The following is a 15,323-nucleotide window of genomic DNA, read 5'->3' as shown; positions in this document are numbered from 1 at the left end:
TTTCAATATACAACTAGCTAGTTGTCTAACTAGTAAGAGGCACACATGGGTCCAAAACACACTGCAGAAATAACCCATCATGAGATCACTTAAACTGCCCTGGTTCAGTGCTAGGGAATCCTGGGAACTGTAGTTTTGTGAGACATTTAGCCTTCTCTGTCAGAGAGCTCTAGTGCCACAACAAACTACAATTCCCAGAATTCTCTAGCACTGAGCCAGGGAAGCTAAAGCAACCTCAAACTGGATTATTTCTGCAGTATGTATTGGACCATAGTTAGTTTCCTTCAATACAAAAAGTATTGAAGTCTATAAATCTGTTTACACTGAGAAAACATCTTCATGTAACTTTATTTTATTAAACTATTAGAGCTTCCTAGAATTCTCGGTGAAGAAAACTGCTGTCCTGAGTTCTTGTAAGAGGGCTAAGAGAAACAAGTAAGCAGCTCTGAAGTTGCTGTTAAACAAAAACCACACAAGAACCACTCTAAACTGTGAAATACTGTGGATTAACAATGGAACTGTTCAATTAATTTTAAGAATAGGCAAATATTTTTGCAGTCTACTGAATGGTTGACTGGCCTTGCTTTTCTTTTCTTGACCATTTTATTGGATGTAACATCCCAAGAACTCCCTGGCTTTTTCCCAGAATGGTTTTGTTGTGCTGTTGTGCTCCTAGCAAGTACAGCCATTGCAAGAGAAAGTGGAGCTTGCACCAGGTTTAGTACATCTCAGAAGGGGAGATGGGAACAAAGTCCCAGAGTAAAATAAAAAAGCAGACAACCAGATCACCTCCCCAAAAATGGAAAAGAAAAAAAAAAGAAACCAAACTTTCCCAAGTAGTAACTATATCTGGGCCCAAGGCAAGGGGATGAAAACTATCAAACTTTCCTGGGAAACTGTGTTTTAAGAGGGCACACCTTTATTAAAGCATTTTAAAAAAAGGAATACTCAGCAGACAGCTGGCTCCATCTAGATCAGTTAAATTGATTATTCAGTCTCTAAACAGCACAGCAAAATTCCACTGTTTTAATAAGGCACAACTCTTACATCTGACAGTTTCCTTTTCATGAATACTGCATAAGATAGTTGGGACCTGCAAGCCTATAAAATGCTTCTGTGGGCTGAAAGTACACAAGAGTAATAACAACCTAACAGAATTACACTAATGGCATCCACATGGGCTGTGCAAATGGATACTGGCACTTCCTAGCACACATTGACCTCTTATATAAGTAGCTAGTTGTGAACCAGCACATATAGGACCCAGCACAAAAGGTACATGGAGGGATTTGTGATAGCACAGTAGCCTCAACTAAATGGTGCTGAACTGCTGTGAATAGAGTCAATAAAACTTCCAGGTTGTCACCAAAAAAGGACCTTTAATCTACACGCTTATGGGGAGCTATAATTGCCATGTGCTGTTCAGAAATGTACACACTACTACTGGTTACTCCATGTGGATCCAGCTGTGCAGACAGGGCCTCAAACTCCATGAGTAGCTATTAAAATGTTGCTGGACTATGACAAAGCCATATGGAAACATGTCACACCTTTTGTAATATTTCTAGTAGAGGTTATCAGGTACCATAACCATGAAAAGCAATACACGTGACTACTGTTAAACATACAGAACATAATACAAATTGCCATTAAATTTTTAATGAGATACCTGTGATTTTTTTCTTTAAACATAGTCACATATTACAAATCTCACATGAATAAAGGATTCAGTTTCATGCAGACAGTTCTGATAAAAAGCAAGATCCGCACAGTAAAACGTTGTCAACTTCTTTCGCCGAATACTCATTTGGAGTTGAGTTCACTGAGGTCCAAGAAGTTATCCACATCTCTATAAATATAGACATTAAGTGACTTCTAGTGTCACTAGTGCAGTTACATATAACCACTGTACAAAAGCTCCATTGGAAGCTACTTCAATTCTTTCAAAAAGGACCAGGATTTCATTGTTTTAAAAAATGTTGTCACTTTCAGTATTGGAAACACTAAAGTGCATTTTTGGTTACCTTCTAAGCAGTTTCTGGCTATAAAATTTGATTTTATACAAGTTGCACTTCCTGACATTCAGAACTGTAGTTATACCTCCCTGTCTCTGGCTAGTAGGTAAGAGAACACACAGACTTTATTGGTTGTGCCAGGGAGGACTTCTTCTTTGTTTTTAAGTATTCTCCCTCGCTTTACAATATAATTATTATAACATTTCACAGCACCAGTAGAGTAACACAGGCTTTACTTTAGCCCTTCAACCTGCTACTCAAATGGATCATTTTTAGAAAATGTACCAGCGAAGAAAAAACCAACCCTTTCAGTCATATGCAGTCCCACCCATTCATTTAACACTGTTTGCATGAATGTAAACAAGGAAAGCTTAAAGCATAATCAGAGCAGATACAGGTCATCTTTAAACTCTTGTTTTGTTTTCCACAGTGTCAAAATTTTTTTCAAGTGTATAAAGCTTCAATACATTCCTAAAAGTACTGCAAGGATAGTAATAAAAAGACCTGGCAGTACATTTTAACAGTACTGGCACGTGGGACATGTAGTTCTGCTTACTTCGGCTGCTTTAAACTTAATTAGGATCAAATTTTATTGCCGTCAATTTTGTTTTAAAGGTAATATTGCACTGTATCCTGAAACCCAAGTCCCTTATGGTAGAAGTTTGTGTTTGTCTAGTTGTTCAGGATTTTTCTTGGAGAGCAAACTTTCCAGGACAGGTCCCTCCTAGGACACAAAAGCACGGTCCAAACCTGGTTTGCACTGTTTTAACGATGCACAGCTATTTCTATAGAACCCCCTACACACCAAGACATGCTACATTATCAGGAAACCCATCCATGCTCTTACATATGCCATACTTTTCCCCCTCTATCAAGCTACAGATAATACACCGCAGTCGTGACAGTTTGAATTATCTGAGCTGCAAGTGTCATTTTAAGAGATCCAGTTTAGAAAGCATACCGCACAGCCAACCTTTTATTGGAAACAAACAAAACAAAACAAACCCTCCACATTCACAGCCTCTTTTAAAATAATGGTCTTCTAGCTCCGTATACTGTTAAAAGGATACTATATTTTAAAGCTGCGTATCTCCGTCTAAAACACTTCACTTATACAAGCAGCTGAAAAAAACACCGAATGCCGTCAATGCCATTTGCCTTGCAAAGGCACTCTTCGAACATAGGACTTACACCACCAAGCGGAACAACACTCTTTCCTTTTATTTGGCTATTTGGATATCCAGGTCACATTTACCACCCGTCTCTGCTTCCTGATTCGTTTTGTACTAAGTGACAAGGGATCTGTTTGTGTGTGTGTGTGTGTTGTTGGCTTTTGTTTTTAGAGTATGAGTGCCCAAAACAAAAGAAAGAAACTTGTGGGGAGACGGTGGTGTGAAGGGTCTGTGTCTGCAAGGCTTCCCACCAGGCTGAGCGTCTTTGATGATTGAGCAGGCCAGGTGCCAGGAACTGTTTGGAGTCAGCCAGCCCCCCCAGTGGCTTCATCTCTTCTTCTTTTGCTGCCGGAGCATCTTCCTGCGCTTGAGGATCATGTCGTGCAGTTTCTCCAGGCCTTCCTTGAGGCCGTCTCCGATGATGGCGCAGGTGGGCTGGAGGTGCCAAGGGGTGGAGGCGCTCAGCTCCCCTGTGGCCAGCATCTTCTCCATCTCCGCCAGGGAGAGCGAGTGCCGCAGGTCCTGCTTGTTGGCCACGATCAGCACCGGCACCCCCTGGTTCTCCGAGATCCGCGTGATCTTGTGCAGCTCCGTCTTGGCCTCCTCCATCCGCTCCACGTCCACAGAGTCCACCACGAAGACGATGCCGTCGGTGCAGCGGGTGTAGGACTTCCAGAGGGGCCGCAGCTTCTCCTGCCCGCCCACGTCCCAGAAGTGGAAGGTCACCGTCTTGTGGTGGTGGCTGCCCCCCAGCGTCACCTTGATCTTCTCCGTGTTGAAGCCCTTGGTGGGGACGGTGTTGACAAACTCGTTGAACTGCAGCCGGTAGAGGACGGTGGTCTTGCCGGCGCAGTCCAGGCCCAGGATCACGATGTGGAAGCACTGGAAGGAAGGCAGGCTCGACAGGATCGGCGTCTGCTCCGACAACCCATTCCCCATCGCAGGGGAGGGGCCCGGGGCGAGCAGGGGGCACCCGTCGCCCGCCGCCGCCGCCTCAAGCCGCCGCCGCTACTGGTGCTCCGGGTTCCCAGCCGCCGACCCTTCCTGGCAACGAGAGAAGCGCAGCGGAGTCAGGGCCGCGCAACGGCGACCGACGCCAGAAAAGCCTTGCGCCACTCCCTCGGCCAAGCCTTCCCTCCGCTCTCGCCGCTGCAGCAAAGGCGCGCCACAGCCAGACTCACCCAACGCTCCGCCCCTTATGGCCCAACTCGCCTACTATTGGACAACAGCCCTGGTGAGGGGCGGAGTCGGAGCAAAACCACGCCCACGCATCCCCTCTTCTCTCCCCCTCTGATTGGCCCGCGGAGCTGCCGCTCGAGCCTCTTCTTCCCCATTGGCTGCCGCGAACCTGCGGGAAGGCGGGAGGAAGCTTTCCCCTCGGCCAATCCGGTCGCCGCTCGCCTTCCTTCTATTTCCCCCCCTTCGCCGCCCTCCAAGTTACTTTGCCCATTCGCAGCACCTGGGAAGCAGCGTGAGGAGGAGGAAGGCAGTTAAAGCAGTGCCAACCAAATTGTTTTTAGGCAGCACCCCCTAAACCCTCGCTTCTTTTTTTCCTCCCATCCCTTTTCCGCGCTGCAGAAATAACCCAGTTTGATGCCGCTTTAACTGCTACAATGGAATTGTGGGAAGTGTAGTTCTGTGAGGCGTTTGGGCCCTCTCTGTATGTGAGAGCTCTGGTGCCACTACAAACTACAGTTCCCAGAATCCACTGCATTGAGCCACAGCACTTATAACAGTGGTGTCAAAACTGGATTATTTCTGCAGTGCGGATGCAGAGCCTGAAAGGCCTCGGTCTTCCTCCCACCTGTAGCCATGTTTGGGCTGCTCGCCTTTGGGAAAAAAAGTACCCTCAAGAGCCGCCGTCCCTTTCCTTTTCCTACCGTCAAGGAGATAAGCCGGCGCCGAAGGACTTCAGCCCACTTAGTGAGGCAACGGTTGAGGAAGAGGCGTCCTTCCCTGTCACCTCGCTTGGGCCCTCGGAATAACCGATGAGGCTCGTGATTGGTCACCTCCTCCCTCTGCCCACCCCCCCGCCCCCGTATCCTAGCAACCTCATTCAAATGACGCCCGCAAGAAGCCAAACCGTTGGCAACCGTCGCCCTCTCGGCCCCGCCCTCTTCTGCGCTAGCCACGCTTCCCCAGGACTTGATTGTTGGGCGCGCTCGCGGCATCTCCGCCCATGTGTCGCGTGACCGTACCTCGTTGGCCACGCCCACTCTCGCGCCTCTACAGGTGCCCTGCCGTTGGCCCCGCCCACTTGTTCTGGTGCCACTTTTAGCTCCTCCTCCTGGCTGTTACCTCAGATTTGGTTTTAAGTCCCTTTGGAGTTGGTGCGCTGCCTCCTGAATGTGGAAAAGCTGCAAATAATAAAAACACCATGTTTTTACCTGAGAGAGAGGACGCCTCTCTAGGAATCTCTAGGTCCTCCAGCGCAACTCTGTGGTCAACACCCGAAAGACATTTACCATAGAGTTGCACTGGAGGAGCTACAAACACCCAGAGGAGTGTCCTTTCTAGGAATCTCTAAGTCTTTCAGTGCAACCTTTAGTTAAAGTTGACCATAGAGTTGTACTGGAGGACCTAGGTATTCCTAGAGAGGACATATTAAATCCGTGAATAAGCAAAGCCACAAATATGGAGGGATGAGTGTATATCTATATATATATATACACACACAGTGAGAACTAAGCAATTTAAACAAGTGTGTGTGAATACATACAGTGTGTGTGTGTGTATATACTGTATATATATATATACACTCATATATATTCACACACCAAAAGCAAACAAGTTCAACAAGTGCTAGTGTATACATACATACATATATACACAACTAAACTGAAGTTCAACAAGTGTGTGTGTGTGAATACATATATATGTACACCAAAAGTAAACTGAAGTCCAAGTGTTTGTGTATGTATATATGTGTGTGTGTGTGTACTCAGACATATATATGCATGTATATATACACACATTTATATGTGTGTACAAATACTTTGGTGTGTGGGTATGCACACACACAACTAAAGTAAACTGAAGTCCAACAAGTGTTTGTGTATACATATATATATATGTACTCACACATATATATGTGTATATAGGTGTTTGTGTGTGTGTGTACATATATTTTGTTTATATATATATATATATATATACACACACACAAACACACACACAACTAAACTGAAGTTCAACAAATGACTGTGCCTCCACGTTTCTAATAACTTTCCTTTTAAGTAGCCAAACTTGCCTATTTATGCTTTTTCTTAGCACGTGGCTTATCTGTGCTCTCTCTGTTTTGCTCTTCACACATGCTCTGCAAGGGATTTCAAAGACAGCCACTTACTTTGCCTGTTGTTAAGGAGGCACACATAGTCCCAGTACAGCCCACCCAAAAAGGGTGGCCTGCACCCACCCCTTTTTGCGCTGGATTGGAGTCAGGGCAACTTCACTGGCAGCTCTGCGACCCCAATCCAGCATTTTCTGAGCCCCGGCGAAGCGGCAAAATGCCACTTCTCCATGGCCCGGAAAAGGGGTGTCCTTGTGGCTTCATGCACCCAGACACCCTGGCCCTACAGAAAAGAAAGGGGCAGGATGTAAGGCCACCATGATGATGGCGTCTGCACTTTCTAGGGTTCCGGATCATGCGGCTGCCGTGCAATCCAGAACCCTAGAATCGGCAGCTGTATGTCGCTTTGTTCCCATGTGTATCAGGCCATAGCTACAGTAAGATCTGCTAAAATAGAATCTTTCCTTGCTCTCAGGCTTTATTGTTTGTTTAATACGGACATGTTTCTGCAACCATCCTATTGCCAATGCTGCTTAAAAGAAATCTTCTACTAGATAGACGACAAGGAGGAAAAGGCAACTGAGGATGCATAAAAGTACATTGTAAAAAGAAGTTTCTTTCTCAGAGCCTTTGTAAACTGAAGTATGCCTCTACAGTTTTTATGTAGAGGCATACTTGCAATTCACATCTTAGCAATTTCTTATTTAAAATGACTATAAACAACAAATCAACAGCAAAGGAAACTTAAGTTTCTGAATGGGCAAATCTTTGCATTCATAACTGGTGTGGTACAGGCTTCATAAAGTGCACAGATGAACAACAACAGCATGGGAATGTGGGACAGGCAACAATGCAAACAATAATCTTTCCCATTTTCCCAGTGCTGTGTTCCTGTCCACACTCCTTATCTAGTCTAGAATGCAAAACTAGCTCTGCTCAACAAGGAAGGAAATACTTCGCGCAACATAGTGGTAATATATGCTGATGCACTTTATTTATGGCATCTTTGTCAAAAATCTTGACAATTTACTTTTCTCTGTAGGAATAACCCCGAGCTCATGCGTTTAAATAAATAAATGGAGGTTCTTCAGCCATGCCATAGCCTTATTTTAAGTATGATGCATATGCATTTTTTTCTGCTAGGTGGGGATGATGGGCGTTGCAGTCCAACACTTCTGAAGAGCGTAAGAATGGGAATACTGCTCATAAAACAATATTGAGAACATGGGAGGGGGTTAATTCAGTATTTGTTATACAACTTAAAGTTCAGCATCTCTCAGTATGTTCATTTGCATTTTTTAAAAGAAGTAATTCTTGGCAAAATGCCAAGCCTGGTCTGCCAGGTTTTTATTATCAGGTTGCTGGCATTTGATTAAAAATGTGAAGAAGCACAGCACTAAATGGAAATAGCAACTAGAATTAATTTGCAAACAATGTAATTTGAACAAAGCAACTTTCATAATCTCTGCAGTGTCTATCTAATCTATCTATTAGGTTAGTTTTTGGTTTATAAATTGAAACATTTTGCAACCGTCCCACATATATATCCAAAACGTCTGCCATAGATATATGTATGTGTGAGTATTCCATTTGTTATACTCAGGTTTTTTTTTTATTCAGCTAGCATACTCTGTGTGGCTGTGGTTGACCCAAAATGTACCATGCTTAATGACATTACCAGGAGCTGCCCATTGTAATATCACCTCTTTAACATCAGCAAGGCCTGTGACATAACAAGCACTCACCCCTAGTTCTCAGGTTTTGGTCCTGGAATTACAGGACCTGGAACAGTCCTCACCTGTAATCCTATACCTAAATAGAATTAGTACTATTCCTAGCCCAATATTTGCCTGTGCAGTGAATCTTTGGATACATGAGAATGAGAAGAAGTCTTAGTCTCACGTTGAACCATGGCATTAGTTAGAGGATAGAGAGATGGGAGACCCAGATTCAAGTTGTCACTGGTTGCCCATAGAGGTAGGCAAAGTACAGCCTGCACACCACATGCAGCCTTCCAGACCCAAAAGTACACCCCAAGCGTCTGCAACCTCTCCCTTCAAAGCAGAGACCCACCAAGTTTTAAACACATACATCTCTTGCCACACATCGGCACAGACAAGCCTTGGCTTGCTGCTGCAAGCAAATATTGTGATATACTCTCTTTCACAGCCTGATGTATCTCACTGGATTGCTGGAAGAATAAAAGGAGAAGTGGGGAGCCATCTATGCTGCTGTGAGTTCATTGGAAGAAAGGTAACATCACTCAACTGATGGTAACAGATAAGCTAAAGGGAAGGTAACCATGAATTGTGCAGAGCAGGAGCTCAGCTGGCACAAACTCCAAGCCCAAGTAAACTTCCAGTGTGCACAGGTGAAGGCCTATTTGAGCCATATTTATTTACTTTTCATCCTCGGAGCTGAGCCTTTTAGTCTTAGTTTGGCATGTTTATCTTTCTTGGCTTGTGCAGTGTCTTATCTGGCTTTAGTTCACCCCCATATCCTACAGACAGACAGTCAGACAGATGGACAAACCTTTCTAAAAGTGGTATTGAAGTTTATTATTGTGGCATTTTTACGGGCCTCTTCTAGAACTGATGGCACTGTTATTTTGGATATGCTTACTAGCTAAACCTGCTGGGGATTTTCCAGTCATTATAAAAGTAAGTGCTTGTTTCAAAGATGAGTGTCCCATCTATAGCAGGAAAATAGGGAGCACAAACAAAATAGGAAGTGAAGGATGGAAGGGTCTGAATAGAGAAACATAAACAGTCTGAGCAGGAGTCTTTTCCTGACACCTGTTCAAAAACTGTATCAGCATTTTCCTTCTGCCAAGAGACCTTAGACCTGCTATTGCTTATGGTTTATGGAAAAAATCCAAATGACTTCAGAGTCCAGACTGAAAATCCTGAATGGACAGGAAGCAAATGATTTATCATAGCATGCTCCAATTCTTTCCTTAAGTTTCAAAATAGGATCCGTGGATAAAACAGCAATATGTTCACCAATTTATGTCTAGAAGCACAACAATCTTTCCACTGATGTCCCAGATAGTTGTACTTTCTTTAAAGTCTTGCTTATTTTTTATTACAGTACACTTCCATGGTGTAATAGTGCAGCAGCACAGCCAGAGAGTATCTGCAAATCTTTATATCTGTGAAAGCAGCATATAATCCCAGTGTCTGTCACTCAAGGCTGACACTTTATTCTGCTCAGTGGGGAAAATGCAGCCTTCCAGATGTTGGACTGCAACTCCCAGCACTCTTCCCTATTGGTTATACCGACTAGGCTTTTGCAGTCAAGCAATATCTTGAAGGACATACTTAGCAAATCCCTGGTCTAATGATAGGGCTGTCTCCACTTTTGTCTAGATATTCACCCCATCAATGGGGCTTGACAGACAGGCAGCTCCGTACCACCCGTCTTTGCCCTGCATCATTGCCATAGCCACCAAACAGTATGGCAACAATGCACTGCCAGAAAGAAGTTACCTAGAATGGCTTCTTTTTTGCGGCGCCGTAAATGGAAAAGGGTGCTGCCATGATGCCACTTCCTGCCAGCGACGTCAGCATACTGTGCAGCACATGCGTAATCATGGCGGCCCCCATGTTGATGCGGCTGAGCCATGATGGTGCCACTGGCGCGTACTAGGGTTCAGGAGAGTGTGGTTGCTCTGTTCTCCTGAACCCTAATTTTGGCTCCAGGCCACCGCAAATCAGAGGTCTGTTTCGGGCCAATATTAGTTTTTGAGTGGAGCACTGAGTTCATACAAACACAAAATGCAATTCATCTTTACTGGGATGCATTATAGCAAAAGGGTGCTTAGCACCAGGTTAGAAAAGTGTATATTTTTCCTGGGTAACAAAACAATCATACTCACCACTAGTATAAACAATGCTTCTATGTTTAAGAAGGAACTCAACAATTTTAGCTGCTACATTGCTGCCAGCATTTGCCAAGTAAAATAATTTATTTACTATTATTTACTGATGGGGAGAAGAATATATGCATGAATTTGATTTGTGTTTATTAATTGCATTTTATGGAAGAAAATTGCTAACCAGTTCTTTCATTCCTGTTTTAGAGCAAATAATAGGATGGGCTTTTTTCTCCATGTAAGGTGACCTCTAATTTACAAGTTATGCAAATCTATGATAAAGAAATAGGATGCAGATGCACAAATCTGTTTGTTCTGCATATTTGAAGACAAGCATTGAAAAGCAGTAAGTTTGCAAAGGTCTCTCTGCAATGCATATTAAGACACTGTAACTAGGGTACTAGATGTATGTATGTGTGTTGCTACAGTGTTCTAATCTCATGTGATACATTATCAATTTTGGAATAAAAGAAGATGGTAAAGCAGGTAGTAGATGGTTAATATAATTATTATCATTAAAAAGTGGTCACTAAAAAGTGTGGTCTTGCAAGGCTTGATGGAGCCTACTGATTTTTACTAGATCATGACAAATCCTTGACATGACACAAAAGGAGAAGGGATGGCAGTGGGGAAGAGGACCAGTTCCAACAGATACTACCTGTTCTTCTCTCCCTCCAAAGTCAGGATGGTAGCAAACAAGATGGAGGGAGGGCCTTTCAACTTCCCTTGGAGCTAGTCATGGTGGAACTGTGCCTGCCTTTCCTTCTCTCCCTTGAAGGCCATGTTCCTGCTTAAACCTTACCTTCTCCAGGCTGAACATACCCAACTCCCTAAACCACTCCTCATAGGGCATGACTTACGGACCATTTCACCATTTTGGTTGCCCTCCTCTGGACATGTTCCAGCTTGTGAATATGCTTCTTGAATTGTGGTTCCTAGAACTAGACACAGGTGAGGCCTGACCAAAACATAATAGAGCAGTACAGTACTACATATTACTTCCCTTGATTTAGATATATTTGTTTCCATACCAGATTTAACTCCTATTGATGCAGGCTAGAATTGCATTGGCTTTTTTTAGATGTTGCGTCACACTGTCGACTCCAGTTTGTGGTCTGTTCAGACTTTTTGTGCTCTAACTAGGAATATTGCTCCACATTACCGTACTACAAGGGGATAGGGGGGGGGGGGGGGGTCTGTACCACCCTTCTGTTAGACATAATGAATGGAGCATGCTGCTGCTCCCAAGCCCCATTATAATGGTGCCACTTAGTCTGGAAACCCCCCCCCCACTTTTCCACTAAAATGTACTCATCATTTATCCCCTTTTGGGGGATCACTCTAACTAGCCTACTTCACAGGTCTAGAAAACATGGAGGAAAACTATGTACACACTGCTCTAAGCTTAGAGAAAAATAACACATATAAATCAATCACTTTATTACATCTCTACCTTTTCCCAAAGATGGGACAAATGATTAGTTCTGCCAGAATCAAACTACACGAAATACAGATAATATATTCAGTCTCCATAGTGAAGTGGATGAATGCTATCTTTCTAAACAGTAAGCAGGATAAAAAAGAAGACAAAACATACTGAGCTTTTTGAGAATTGAAAAGCCATATAATTGCAGATAAGATTCCTACATTTCTTGACTAATTTATTATTAAAAAAACCCAAGAATCAACAGTTATAAACCGCGAAACTTTAGAGCTAATGTCACTCTTGGTAATGTATTTGCTGTTTTGATAGATTAAAAAATAATCAATATTCTATTTAAAAGTCCAACTAAGCATGTGAGTGCCAAGGTTTGATAGGACAACTGGATGAGAAACAGGCTTCCCATGAGGTTTCCATGAGGATAGGGAAACACAGAAAATAGACCATGACTGGAAATGCATCCCAATGTGTATCCAAATGTAATCTGAGGCCGGTTACAGACCGGCACTTAGTGCATGACGAGCACGCACAGGGGTTACAAAAGGGCGGTGCTTCCGCACTGCCCTAACCCTAGTGCGTGCTCGTCACGCACTAAACGGTGGTGGCCCTTCCATACGGCCGCCGCTGTGAGGACGTCATGGCCACGCCGCCTCTAGATGGGGCAGCGCGGACGTGACGTCCTCAATATGCGGCAGGGCGCCTAGGGCGCCCTTTCCCGCGGACCAGGAAGGAGCTCCGTTCGGAGCTCCTTCCTGGTCCGGGGCCGCGCTTGCTTCGCGGGCGAAGCTTCAGACGGCTGCAACCAGCGAAGCAAGGGAGAAAGGGACCAAGCGGCCCTTTCTCCCCCTCCTGCCGCTGGCGGGGTGTCCTTGGGGCTTGAAGCCCCAAGGACACCCCTTTTCAGGCTGCGGGGAAGCGGCGTTTTGCTGCTCTCCTCCCCGCCGCAGCCTGAAAAGCGGCGGATCGGGGCCTCAGCGGCTGGCGTTCTGACAGCTCAGGCCCCGATCCGGCGGGGAAAGGGACGGGGTGCAGCCTGCCTCAAAGAGGGGTCTGTAACCCGCCCCTATCTATTGTGTTCCTCATTAGCACTTCTGACTGGTGAAATACACTTACCACTTCTTCCACAGCACTGAATAGAAACCGCTTGGAAAAAATGCGTACAGCTTTAGAAATGCATGTTACTTCGTGCTCAATTCAACAAGCATCTAATTATCTTAATAATTTTCACGTCTGTTCCTACCATAATACGGCCTGGAATTAGTGGAATGTTCTGGTGAAATGGGTGGATAATGATGGAGCTTCTCCTGTACAAATGATATGTTTGGCATAAAAAAGATTTTCAATGGTCCCTTCAGCTGTGTCATCTGAATAGGGTACACAGAAGCAGTAATGGTGAGCAAGAGTTTTGGCAAAGAAGAGAAAATAGTAGTTTTCAGCAACAAGAACACAGCCTTCATTTTGAACAGTGAAAAAAGGCTAAAGTTTTTCCTGACAAGGGTCTTACCAGTCACACAGGGTAGGGATAAAGCCTGGAGCAGGAATGGGGGACAAGCTCCATACATTGAACTGCACCCCACAATTCCTCACCACTGGCCACGCTGTCTACACACAAGGGAGTACCAGTCTAACAACATCTGGATGGCCACACATTCCCTATTACTAGTTTAGACGCAGAAAGAGATATAAAACCAAACCTGCCTGCTAGTCTGCTGAGCTAGGTCAGTAAACTTCCATTTCTTTGTTCAGACAAGTTCAGGGATTGCTCTAGCTCCCTTGCTCCGAGGCCCAAGACCTCCGAGCTGTAGTCAGTGCTAGTAGCTCACTGTATGACTCCCTGGAGCCTTTTAATATCAGCTTTTGGGAGATGAGCTGTAACATGAACAAAAATAAGTGAAAAAGGTAAGGTATGATGACAATAGGTAAATCAAAAGTGAAGCTTAAAAGACTAAAGACTACGCCAACATTATGAGCCAAGGAAAACTCTTGGAAACCAAGCAGCTTTCCCAAATGCCAATTACATTATTCTATGTTGCATTTAGGACAATTCACCAATTACAACTCAAAATAAGGAGCAGCACCCAGTACATAATAGGACAGCCAAGAAAACTAGCTGTGGGAGCTCTGCTTTTCATACTGGAAACTCGCATTAGATCTAGGGGAAGTGGAATTACAATGGCAGCTGGAAATACTGCACAGAGGTATAGGGCTTCCCCCCTTCACACATCTGCATAATCCAAGAACTTGGGGAAAGGCCATTCCACCTGCAGCTAGCAACATGGACTATGTTTATAAAATATGTGCACAATACATTGTACAATCTATACATATACATGAGACTGGGAAATAGAGCATAAGAGTTAGTCACATATACACTTATTTTAAGCACATCTGCAAAGCTGCTAAATTCTGATTGAAGCTTCTCTAGTTGTTCAGTTTTTCCATTTGTTATAATCCCAGGCCAAAAACCAGCCTGTGAATGTTGGAGGCTCAAACCTTGTTTCACAATAACAACTGGTGTCCTTTTATCTCGTCCAGAAGGATCAGTCCAATGTAGCGTTTAGCTGAAACACACCAATAATCAATTAATAGTAAAAGTGATTACAGAGCAGGAAGGATGCATGAATTACATGTTGTAGCTGCCACCATCCTGATCCTTAGGTCTCTCTCCAAGCCATTAAATTCACAGGCCCTCCAGGTATGCCTCTTCTCATTGTGAATTCTTCCATTGAAATGAAAGTGCAAGCCAATTCCAGCAAAGTATATATTCTTCAGTTGTCTACCTCACAAATTTACCCTGCCCCAATACCTGATTATTGAAAATGTCCTTGTACTAGTGCTACACCATTGCCTTGGTAGTTCACATAGCAGACCAGAGGAATCCAAAGATCAGAGTAAGTGGCAACATCTATTCTGAGTAAAGAAAGGCAAGCAGCCTACAACTAGCACTATTTCCTTCACCTCTGATTCTTAACAAAACCAAGAAAATTAACTCTGTCCATTATAGAAATGTAAGTCAGTCTGCCATGGAGGTCCTACGATTAATCTGTCTGAAGTACAATCTATGGGTGTCCCAAAGAAGATACTAAGGTGGTGTACAGACCACCCCTTTGGGGCGGCCTGCACCCACCCCTTTCCCTAACGGACAGGGCTCAGCTGCCACAGTAGCAGCCCTGAGGCCCCGATCCACCGCTTTCCAGGCCCCCAGGGAGTGGCAAAAGGCCGCTTCCCGTGGCCTGGAAAGGGGTTCCTTGGGGCTTCATGTCCCAAGGACACCCCGACAGCAGTGGGGAAAGGAGAAAGGGGCCGAGCTGCCCCTTCTCCTTCTTCCCCACTGCTGATGGGGTGTCCTTGGGGCATGAAGCCCAAGGACACCCCTTCCAGTGCTGCTGAAAGGCACCACAGGTGCCGTTCAGTGCTGCCAAGATATCACATCTGTGCCACCCCATTGGAGGTGGCACACCGTGATGTCATAATGGCGGTGCCCATGTAGAAAGGGCGCCGCCATTACAACGTACTAGGTTTGGTGGACTCT

At 44.5% G+C, this 15,323-nt stretch overlaps 2 protein-coding genes across 5 annotated transcripts in view; both read right to left on the bottom strand.

Moving 5' to 3' along the window:
• The window catches only part of SCIN (scinderin), a 155,093-nt gene that overhangs the window by 65,946 nt on the left and 73,824 nt on the right, over positions 1-15,323 (bottom strand). The window contains exon 16 of one of the 2 annotated variants that reach the window (XM_042473381.1): positions 14,220-14,352. The exons of the other annotated variant lie outside the window; for it this stretch is intronic. Coding sequence (XP_042329315.1) covers positions 14,291-14,352 — 62 coding nt within the window. The 3' untranslated portion in view covers positions 14,220-14,290. Of the gene's footprint in view, positions 1-14,219; positions 14,353-15,323 lie in introns of those variants that run through there. 2 annotated transcript variants of the gene reach the window in all.
• On the bottom strand, positions 1,644-5,186 carry ARL4A (ADP ribosylation factor like GTPase 4A). Of its 3 annotated transcripts, none has more exons than XM_042473384.1 (2): positions 5,068-5,186; positions 1,644-4,231 (listed from the first exon to the last, which is right to left on the bottom strand). In XM_042473384.1, exon 2 carries the CDS (start codon positions 4,124-4,126, stop codon positions 3,515-3,517), a length of 612 nt encoding a protein of 203 aa, XP_042329318.1. In that variant the 5' UTR covers positions 4,127-4,231; positions 5,068-5,186; the 3' UTR covers positions 1,644-3,514. The 3 variants fall into 3 exon arrangements, with proteins under 3 accessions (XP_042329318.1, XP_042329316.1, XP_042329317.1); XM_042473382.1 differs by having other exon boundaries at positions 5,035-5,162; XM_042473383.1 differs by having other exon boundaries at positions 4,992-5,125.

The sequence above is a fragment of the Sceloporus undulatus genome, chromosome 6 (genome assembly GCF_019175285.1).
Source record: "Sceloporus undulatus isolate JIND9_A2432 ecotype Alabama chromosome 6, SceUnd_v1.1, whole genome shotgun sequence".
NCBI classification, from domain to species: Eukaryota; Metazoa; Chordata; class Lepidosauria; order Squamata; family Phrynosomatidae; genus Sceloporus; species Sceloporus undulatus.
This window is presented reverse-complemented; position numbering and strand designations above follow the sequence as displayed.